This window comes from Belonocnema kinseyi, chromosome 1 (genome assembly GCF_010883055.1).
Source record: "Belonocnema kinseyi isolate 2016_QV_RU_SX_M_011 chromosome 1, B_treatae_v1, whole genome shotgun sequence".
NCBI classification, from domain to species: Eukaryota; Metazoa; Arthropoda; class Insecta; order Hymenoptera; family Cynipidae; genus Belonocnema; species Belonocnema kinseyi.
The window spans coordinates 140,456,952-140,468,547 of record NC_046657.1 but is presented as its reverse complement, the minus strand read 5'-3'; the positions used below and the strand labels follow the sequence as shown (position 1 = coordinate 140,468,547).

Genomic DNA, 11,596 nt, shown 5'->3' with positions numbered 1-11,596 from the left:
TCGGGGTTCTGATAGGCGAGATCAGAGGGTTAAAGGAGAAAATGAGGGGGGGGGGGCTATGGAGCTTATAGAAAGTATGAGGAAGGACCTATGGGTAAGAGATGGGAAAAGGAAGTAAAAGAGATGAGGGGTAAAGTACAGAGTGCGCCATCTAGCCAGGATCTATTTCAATGTTGAATAAGTCCGCCATTTTTCAGCCGATTTTGGAAAATGAACAAGATTTATTTAAGGAGTATAATGCCATTTATTGAAAATTCACTCAGAATACAATATCGATCAAATGACCGCCTCCTTCAGACACACAGAAAGCGGCCCTTTTTTGAGCATTTTGCATTGTATTTGACATCATTTGGGGCGTAATAGCAGCAATTTCCGTTGTGATATCAGCTTTTAGTTCTTCAATAGTCTTCGGTTTGCTGGCATACACCTTACTCTTCAAGTAGCCCCATAGAAAAAAGACCGGTGCCGTCAAATCCGGCGAACGAGGAGGTGCGTTCGTCCGCTAAATTAGCCTGCGCACCAGTATGCGCGATCGTCATGGATCATACGCAGTACTCATCAAATGTTTCCATATATATAATAATATATAATAATGGAACCATACGATGACGACTGCACATGATCCATCACGATCGCGCATATTGATGCGCCGGCTAATTTAGCGGTAAAAAGCACCTATGTACGTCAACTAGCGCAAGCCTCGCTAAGGATATATGTGGATAAGCGGAGGATTCACTTGGATAGAACGACTAGGATTCAAGAAAATAGGGTTATCTCATATTTAAAAAAGATAGAAATGGATTCACTTCGATAGGAAAATAGGTATTCAAAAAGATAGAAGTAATTTTAGTTTGTCCAACGAATAAAAAATTATAGAGATGGATAAGTGGAGGATTCAGTTCTATAGAAAGACTGGGATTCAAGAAGATAGGGCTATCTTTTCTTTTTTTTAAATATATAAATGGAATCACTTGGATAGGAAAATAGGGATTGAAAAAGATAGACAAATTCAAGATTGTCCAACGGATAGAAATGAAAAAAGGTGGATAAGCTGTGGATTAATTTAGATAGAAAGACTAAGATTGAAGAAGATAGAGCAATCTTATATTTCAGAAAAGATGGAAATGGATTCACTTGGATAGGAAAATAGGGATAAAAAAAGATAGACTAAAGGTGACATTGCCCAACGGATAGAAAAGGATAGAGGTAGATAAGTGGATGATTCAGTTAGATAGAAAGACTGGGATTCAAGAAGATAGGTCTATCTCATATTTAAAAAAAAGATGGACGAAATTTCGTTATTGCCCAACGGATAGAAAAGGATAGAGGTAGATAACCTGTGGATTAATTAAGATAGAAAGAGTAAGATCCAGAAGATAGGGCAATCTTATATTTCAAAATATATAGAAATGGATTCAGTTGGACAGGAAAATACGGATTAAAAAAGATACGAAATTGTAGATAGAAAGACTGAGATTCAAGAAGATAAAGCTATCTTATATTTCAGAAAAGATGGAAATGGATACACTTAGATAGGAAAATAGGGATTAAAAAGATAGAAAAAATGTGTTATTTCCCAACGGCTAGAAAATGATAGACGTAGATAAGCTGTGGATTTATTCAGAGAAAGACTGGGATTCAAGAAGATTAGGCTATCTTAGATTGTACAAAAGATAGAAAAAGATTCAATGAGATAAGAAGATAGGGATTGAAAAATAAAGACAAGATTTCGAATTGCCTAAATGATAGAAAAAGATAGGCGTGCATAAACCAAGGATTCATATGGAAAGAAACACTAGAATAGGGATTGGGAGTGGAAAGAAAAGGATACGACCTTATTCATGACCAAATTCATGCAGAAAAATGTTATTAACAATAACTTTTGTAAAACTTTAAATTTTACAAGCCATCGAATTGTATTTTTCATTTACCCTTGCGAACCGTATAAAGTCATTTCCGCTAATAAAGCTTCACCATCGAAAAATAGGTGGTTCACTTGGCAGATTTTGACACAGTACCAATATGATTAGGAATACGATTAATAATACAAATTTAACCTGATTATACAGGGTGGCAAAAAATAAGTGTTTACAACATTTTTCACTAAAAAAAATCTATAATGAATGAAAATGAAATATAAACGGTAGAAAGTAATAATTCAATGCTTAAGTAATACTATTATGAACTAGTTTTAAAGTAGTCAACCTTAGCACGAATATAAAATCTCAATCGCTTAACGAAATTCTCGGCTGCGGGCCGCAGCTCCTCCACTGTTATTCAACCCCACTCTCGACGCAAAGTTTGTTTCAGGGACTCCAAAGTCTTATGACGTGTAGCACAGACCCTTGCCTCTAGAATCGACCATATGCTATAGTCTGAGGGATTAAGATCCGGTGAGTATGGTGGCCATTCTTGAGATGTGATGAAATTCGGAAAATGAGCCTTACACCAATCTTGGGTCTTTTTTGCTCTGTGAGCTGGCGCTGAGACCTGTTGAAACGTCCATTCTTTATCGCAAAAGTGCTGTTGGGCCCAAGGAAAAACTACAGCCTCCAATATGTCTTTACAATATACATCTTTCTTGATTTTGACTTTTTCAACAAAAATTAGGGGTGCCTTGCCACTGGCGCATATTCTACCCCATACCATAACGGATACAGGATTCTGTCGATTTTCAAAGACGGATGATCATCCCGGAGCTTCTGTAGAACAATTCCTATCGGTTTGTCGGTTGTGCACTTGTTCAGCAGTAAAAGGCTTCTCATCTGAAAAGACAATTTTTCCCAGCCCAGGTCTGCGCACAATGCGGTGAATTAGAAAATTAGGGTTCAAAATGATCCAGAGCCTACAATTTTCATCAGATTCCATATTTTTTTTAAAATAAAGCTAGTTAAATTCTGAAGTGGTCTGTCGAGGGCGATTTTGCTAAAAAGGCTCTGTCTTTTTCTTATTCAAATTTCAAAATGCCAAAAAGCCTGATAGATTTACAATAGATTAACAAATACTAATAACTTAGATGAAGTTCGTGCAATCTGTTTAATTGTTATAAACAAATTTATGAACAAAATCGATTATTGCTGTACACTGAAGCCTGGAAGTTATTTTCAACACGTTTTGCCCTGCGAAATCGAGTTAAGATTATGTTTCGTTGAAATCAAACACTAAAGTATAATTTTGTTGATTGTTATAAACAAATTTCATTTAAAAAATTAATAAATAAGCACCTCTGAATATATAAAATGCATTTTTTCTGCGCAATCATTAGACTTGCCTTCAAAAATGAAAATTCCATGACAGAAATGGACCATCAAAATATTTACCATTGTTATAAACAATACTGATTAACGAATGCATTAAATGGTCATTCTTTGATAGAAAAAATCCATTTTTTTCTTTGCATAATTGTTTATTTTATCCCTAAATTAATATTCTGATGGAAGAAACTGGCGTTTGATAATGTTTTTTCTTTTCATTATCAATTCTGCTCAACAAATGCATTTAATAGACGCTTTTAAATAGGAAAAATCTCTTTCTTGATGAAATGTTGATTATATCATAAAAAATGAAACTCCTTCGACTTAAGAGTCGAAAATAATGAAAGTCGGGAAAACACAAAAATCCAATGGATACGTGCGTGACTTTTCAATCTCCTACCAAAAAAAATAGCGTAGCAATTGAACATTGAGTGACGAGAAAAGTGTGAGAAGCACACGCGATTTTCAGTTGTTTCGTTTTTTACTTGTTTCGGTTCTCGTAATTTTCTCGTTACTCAATGTTCAATTGCTACACTGTTTTTTTTTCTACTAAATGCATTTATTAAACAGAATTGTTAATAAAAATGAAAAATATTGTCAAACGTCAGTTCCCTCCATCAGTATATTAATTTAGGGATAAAACGAACAATTATGCAAAAAAAAATGGATTTTTTCTATCAAAGAGTGACCGTTTAATGCATGTGTTAATCAGTATTGTTTATAACAATGGTGAATATTTTAATTGTCCATTTTTGTCATGGAATTTTCATTTTTGAAGGCAAACCTAATGATCGCGCAGAAAAAATGAATTTTATGTATTGTAGGTTCTGGATCATTTTGAAACCCAATTTTCTAATTCGCCGCACTGTGTGACGCAGAAGGAAGCCACATCTTTGAAGCCGTATAAGCTTGTTTTCATCTGTTTGCAACTGGCCTTTTAGAAGCTTTTAAGATTTGCGTCCAAGTTCTTTATTTGCTATGAGGCGCACCGACTCAAGATTAATACCCGTCTTGCGAGCTACTTTTCTCACAGAAATCTTTGAATGACGTTCCACTCGCTTTTTGATGATTTTACGGTTTCTGGAAGTGTTGACGGTTCGTTTTCTTCCATTTCCTGGACGATCACGTTCATGGCCAACCTGCTTAAACCGTTTGATTGCACGACAAACTAACGAAGATGTAGTGCCAAGCTCCCGCGCGATATCGCAATTATAGCGTTTGCCCAGCTGATGCAATGCTATAATAGCACCACGATTACTTGACATCGTAGAATAAACAATTCAACGTGACTTGAAACACACAACAAAATTTTGTGTACTTTCGGACACGTAGAATAATAAAAAAATTAAAACAACGAGCACTAAGTAATCGTGTTTTTTAAATCGTGCCTAAAGGTTTGTATACGCTTATTTTTTATCACCCTGTAAAAGAATATTTTTTATTTCCAAAATTTTAAAAAGGGTCACGGAGTGTGGTACGATTTCTAAATATTTGAGGATACTTCAAAGAATTTCAACAGACTTAAGGAAATTTATTAGCCCCCTTACTATTTCAAAGAATTTACGAGATTTTAACATTTTTCAACATTTCAGACAATTTTAATAAATTCCAAAGAATTTCAATATATTTCGAAAATTTCAGGGATTTTAATAATTCGTTAGAATATGCAAAAATTTAAAGCTAGACTGTATGGGATTTAGAGGGAAATTTGGAAAATTAATTAAACGAAATTTCGAGAGATTTTAAATAATTTCAACCAACTACAGAAAATTTTAAAAAAATTGGTTCAATTTGAGCCACAAAGAATTTTTGATCGAGAATTTTTCCAAGGAATTTGATAAGTAGAAGGTCTCTTAGGCTCTGGTAATATCATTCGAGTTAATATATCGTTTTATATATCAAAAAGAGGCATCAACTTGAAAGTCAGAAAAATTATCTTTTTCGAAAGGTACAGTATAGTGTTATTCCTTTCATTGTTCTTGTATTAATTGAGACATTTTTCAGATGATAGTAAATCTAGCTTTACAAAGGGGCATCAAAAGCTCTATGCACCTCACTATGTGCGGAATAAGTTTCAAGAGTTCTAATAGAAAGATGATAAGTCTATGAGGGGTTGAATCAGAATTTTTCCGGTTGTCGATCCAGGCCATCGATAGGGCGCGCTGACGGGCTGCTGCCCCCAGAATTTTTCTTAATATTTGTTTATTGGAAGTACTCCATTCTCTATTTCGTTTTCTATATAAATTTGGTTGAAGGTAAATTTTTCAATTGAATATAAACTGGAAAATTGTCACGTATTAAATCGTTTTTTAGCAAACCAAACAAAATATTTCATTTAGGCTTAAAAATTTGTTTAAACTTGGACCAGTAATGTCCAGAGAAGATTTAAGGACTAACTGATCTGTTTTCAGTTTAAGTGCATAGGTTTGTCTAAAAAACGAATTCGAAAGGCCACTTACCGGTTGGGCAGTTATAAAGATGAAAACATTACTCATAGTAGAGAATCCTATATTTAAATTGGCGAAAAAATGCATTAAAATCGAATAAATTTGATAAGTCTTTCGTACGTCTTTGCGAAAATTCAACCTTTGTAAAAAACATCCTTCTGATTTCTATAATGAAATAAAAAAAACTAGCGAATAATATTTTTTACAAAAAGTGTTGTCTTTTATATTTACTTTTTGATTATGTACACATGCTGGAATTAAACAACTTTCTTGAGAGAAATATGTTATAAATTTCGAATTCTGATATTCAAAAGATCTTTTTTGAAAAAGGCATTCTGAAACGTATATTCTGAAATTTTTGAAAACGAAACTTAAATGTCTTGTAGATGTTGAAGAACCATACAGTGAATAATTGTTATTCACTTTTTCCTGAGAGACCGGTTTAGAAACTATCGTATATAATTACAATCACAATAAGAAGAAAAAATGCAATGAGAAATCAAAAAGCTATTTTAAACAACTGCCCTTTTTCAGCTCAATAAATCGGACTTGATTTTGTATGAAATAACGAAAGTTCTGTACAATTACATAGTATTCTATAAAAAGTCAATTATATCGACGCCTCCATTCAATATGAGTCGATATTATAATTTATAATAAACTGAGCAGCCGTTTTCTTACTTCTCATCTTCTCGTCGGTTGTTCATTCACGCATATATAGTTTAAATGCTAACATTATAGGATAGAAAATTCAGCTTAAAAAAATTATTAAATACACAAAACACACTGGAGTTTAGTATGTACAATAAAAAAAACTTCGAAAAGTTTGTACCATTCTGCAATATTTTAGAATACTATCGGTGAGATTCACGTGTTTTTGTAGCTGACGATGGTATCCATTTTGTGAAGGGAAGTGGAGAATGATCTAAGTTGAACTTCCTGACTATTGGCAATGAAAACGGGCTGAGTCTCATCCCACTCTTTCGGAATTCCACAGTCCGGAACGGTGTAAGTTAAAATATCAAAGGAACATGGGCAGTCTAGTAGAGGCAGGAAACTCACCGTACCTAAGAACAAAATAATTTTTAATTATACATTACTGCAGAAGTGTTAAAGTATAACCGTTTTTCTTATTACTAAATCGGATACATTGCATAGGGGATACCTATCAAATTTATATTAAGTTCTACTGAAATTATTAACTGTATTCTGAAACGCAAACGTGCAATTCATCAGAAGTGAACCACACAATTTTGACTACTAACCACAATTTTTTTTATAAAATATTCAACTTTATATGTCAAGCAGCTTCATCCAAGAGAAAAGTTTAATATTTATTTTCTGATTTGAAGGGTTCGCGGCCTAAACCTGTTAAGTGGCATTTCAGAAATTTTACATGGCGAAGGAAAATCGTTATTATTGCAGTTTAAAATTTTTTAAACTGTAAAATGTTTTTTGTTCATTTTATAGAAAAAAATAATACAAGTTAGTTTTATAACATTTGAATCAAAATTGAACGTTATATGACAATTGACAGCTATTCATTTGTTATCTACTAGGGGTCCAGCGGTCTAAACCGGCTGGTTTTTTACTGTTTTTCCCAGACTCACATGTTTCTGTTGTGTTTTACAAATTGCGGGCAAGTTTTATATGTCAAACTGTTTGAAATCGCGAACCGAACATAGATGTGCTTGAAAAAATTATCTGAGTGTCATTAATCGAAACGCGTTGCTCACCTTCGTCTTTACAGCGATCTGTAGACGAGAACATTGAAGATGACGTGAAAGTAATTACAAAAAACTTTAGACAAACATTTGCACTTAACTGCAGACAGACTGACATGTGTCTCACTGGCCTATTCGACGAGTTAACAGAGCCGTTGTGAGAAAAATAACGGATTTTCCATAAGGAGCCACAAGCAGTTAACAGGTTCACACCACGGAACTATGCTCTGGAACAGTGGTCGGCAAACTTCTGCCGCGCGGCAGCCCTAGCAATTGGCGTTAAAGGGATTAAAATTCAACTAAAAATTCTTGAATTTCAAAATTAACATTTTGAAAGTGTGAAATTAGTAATCTGTGGAATTTTCCGATCAAAAAGAATCTAAGAAACGTCTTAAGGCCACGTGACGAGAGGGTCACGTGACAAAACCTGGTCTTCAAGTTTTCTTTCCCAACTTACGTCTAAACAAAATGAGGCAGCGCTCTGAAAGTTTGGGAAATGAAAGAGGAGGTAATAAGGTCCATGTCTCTGCTTTGTTCCGGTGGAAATATTGAGAAAAATTTTTTTTTAAGAAAACACCAATGGAAGTTTTCTTTCCCAACTTACGTATACACGGAATGAGATATCGTGTTAAAAATTTGGCACGATAAATAGAAGGCATGCAAGAATGTGTCTCTGGTCCTAAATAATTAGAATATTGAAAAGTTTTTTTTTAATTACTATTTGGGAAAAATACCGACCGTGCTGTCGTCAAACCCTGCAAGCAATTTGCAATGTTGTCAATGGGCTAGTTATGAGGTTTATATTTATCAAAGTGGGACAAAACGACAAAAATCGCTCACGAAAATTATGCACAAATAATGCAAAAACTAATGTTTGCACTTGAAATGCAAATAAACATATTTGGTTTGAGATACGTATCATTCTGGTATCAGCTGTGTCAAAGCAGCACTAGCGCAGCGAGTAGACAACTTCGAACTTCTAGGGGTCTGTAGGTAAAACAGATTGCATGATTACCGTCAGAGAAAGTTAAAAGTCAAACTTCTACTGTAAAACCATGGACATAGGAAACACGGGACTAGGCATGCCATTGTGGGGTTAATGCAATGAGGGGGGAGGTCCACCATCTTTTGATGTCCCGCGACAAACATGGCAACGCCCAAATGCTTATATTTTCATGCAAAGTTTGTCGCAAAAATGCTCGTGCGCATAATCAACTTGCACATCCTAAGATAGCGGCTCTCCCCACTCATGGAATTCTCCCCCCTCCCGTGGATTCAACCCCGTCAGCCCAAGTTAGGATGGCATGCCTAGTCCCGTGTTTCCTATGTCCATGTGTAAAACCTAAATGTATCCGTCGATAATCATTATTTGCATAAATAAACTTTTTTCTTCCTCTAACTCTTTGCAAGGGCACAAGCGATCCTTTAAGATTTATTAACATTTCCCGAGCCAAATTTCCGCGTTATTTAAACTTTTATTTTTCAATATGGGTGAAAAAATATTGATCTTAGGACTGACATGATCAGCTGTTATACTCATCACATGGCCTTTAAACCCTAAAATTCAATTGAATTTCGTTTTCGTTTTCAAAATTAGCATCGGATGGCATAGTATAAGCCTATAACATTCTTATAATATTCGATCTTCTTATATATAAAATACAAAATTACTTTTCATATAGGAATACGAATAGTATATTTTTAGTTAAAAATGAAGACTTTGAAGCAACAACATTTAAAATGTGTGCTTTTGTGAAATTCAATTTTTATTATAAGAACATTTTTAATTTACAAACTGAATGCCTAAGTGCATGACTTTGTGTAGGCAATATTTTTAAGTTTAGAATTAGTTAAAAGCTTGTGGGCATTTATTATTAAAATTTGTAATTAAACAAATATATAATTTAAAAGAAAATAAGTCATTTGCCGTCGCTTCAAATTTCATTTTTCAAAAATTTAAGATTTATGATTCCTAGAAAAAGTTTAGCCATTCGCTTTTCACTTTCGGGGCTTATTTTATATTTAAATTTAATTGCTTAAAATCACAATGGAATTTATTATTAAAATTTGTAATTAAAAATATATATAATAAAAAAACAAGTCATTTTCCGTCGCTTCAAATTTCATTTTTCAAACAAATTAATTTTTATCTTTCCTAGAAAAAGTTTAGTCATTCGCTCTTTTATTTTATTTATAAAATTTTTTATTTTATTTTTAAAATAAATTTGTTAAAATCATAAGGACATTTATTGTTACAATTTGTAATTAAAAAAATATATAATTAAAAAGAAATAAGTTATTTGCCGTCGCTTCAAATTTCATTTTTCAAAAATTGAAGTTTTATCTTTCATAGAAAAAGTTTAGTCCATCGCTTTTTACTTTCGGGGTTTACTTTATTTTTAAATTTAATTTGTTAAAATCTTAAGGGCATTTATTGTTACAATTTATAATTAAAAAATTATATAATAAAAAAAGCAAATCATTTTCCGTCGCTTCAAATTTCATTTTTCAAAAAAATTAATTTCTATCTTTCCTGGAAAAAGTTTAGTCATTCGCTTTTTACTTCTTCTTTATTCATAATGTGTCTTCTAAGAGTTTACATGACTTCCATTCCTTACAATCTTTTCGTTTATATCTATATTTTTTTACAATCTTATCCTTTCTATACATACAATTATTTACAACTATTTACATAAAGTCTTATATCTAGTTCCTTGTTTCTATTTCCTGCTATAGCACAATTTAGGACTTATTAGCAAACGTCTACTTAACTTTTACTTTGCCATTACTTACCATTTTCACGCGTCTAATCTAAGCGACTTCCGTTTCCCTTTTCTTTCACTTTTTTATACCTCCATTTACCTTTTTCACGTGCATTCTTTCATTCTCTCTCATTCGCTCCTCTAGCACCCTCCAACTCCTTCATCCATTCTTCTCCTAATCCATCTTCCCCCAGAATCTTAACCACATTTTCTTGCCAGCTTCCTTTATCTTCCATTCTTTTCCTACATCCTTCCCATACATGCGCCCATGTTTCCTCCTCCCACATATTCTACACTTTCTGTTCTCTTATTTTTCCCAGTACATCCCCTCCCTTACCTCGTTTCTAATCTAAGTCTTGCTATTCTGGTCCACCTTCTCTCTCCCCATCCTTTTTCTAAATACTTTATCACCCCTTCCTTTTTTATCATCTTATACCATTTATTGTATTTTGATTCCTCAATCGCCCCGCATCTTTCTATTAATTGTCTTTCCCTCTCCCTTTTTCCAATTCTTCATAGTTTACTCCAGTCCCGTCTTCTATTTCTCTATCATTAAAGAACTCCCTCCTTTCTTCTTCCCATCTCGTTAATTCGATCGCCCTCCCTCTCCTCTCTTTTACCTCCTTCAAACACTTTTTCGCCAACTCCCCTCCCTTTCCCTCCCTTTCCCTCCCTCAGCTTCGTCTCAAATTTCCATGCTCTCTTTCCCGCTCGAATACTTAACTTATCCCTTTGCGCTTCTTCTCTCACCATATATCCTGGCGTCCTCCAGCCTGCCCCTATTGTCCACCTTATATACCTTTCTTGTAAACTCTCAATATCTTTCCTTTCTTTCCATCCCCATATCTCTGCTCCATAACCTAATACCGGCCATACCAGCGTATTAAATAACCACATTCCCCTTCTCCAATTTCTTTGTAACCTTCTTTTTCTTATTCCTCATATCCGTTTCATTACCCCTGCTGCTTTTTTTGTCCTTTCTCTTATATGAGCTGTATGATCTCCATTCGTTTGGAACATATATCCCAAATACGTATACTCTTTGGCTTCTTCTAACTTTATTCCGTTCCATCTCCCTGTCCATTCTTTCTTCCTTCCCTCTCCTTTTCTAAACCTCATTAATTTTGTTTTTTCTACATTTACATTCAGCTTTTTCCCATCTAAGTATTTCTCTAATCCTGTAATTAATCCCGCCATCCCTTCTTCATCCTCTGTCATCAACACTATGTCGCCTGCGTATGCCAGTGTATATATCTTTTCCTTCCCTCGCTTCAAATTTCATTTTTCAAAAATTGAAGTTTTATCTTTCATAGAAAAAGTTTAGTCTTTTCCCCTTTTTACTTTCGGGTTTTATTTCATTTTTAAATTCAATTTGTATAAACGGAGAGACAGTAGAGCTGCAGGTAAAT

The 11,596-nt window shown here is 33.9% G+C and overlaps 1 protein-coding gene across 1 annotated transcript in view; it reads right to left on the bottom strand.

Annotated features, from left to right (window-relative positions):
• Nucleotides 1–5,894: 5,894 nt before the first annotated feature.
• Nucleotides 5,895–11,596, bottom strand: part of LOC117174452 (mitotic spindle assembly checkpoint protein MAD2A) — a 22,711-nt gene continuing 17,009 nt past the window's right edge. The window contains exon 3 of the mRNA XM_033363597.1: nucleotides 5,895–6,768. Coding sequence (XP_033219488.1) covers nucleotides 6,569–6,768 — 200 coding nt within the window. The 3' untranslated portion in view covers nucleotides 5,895–6,568. The remainder of the gene's footprint in view (nucleotides 6,769–11,596) is intronic.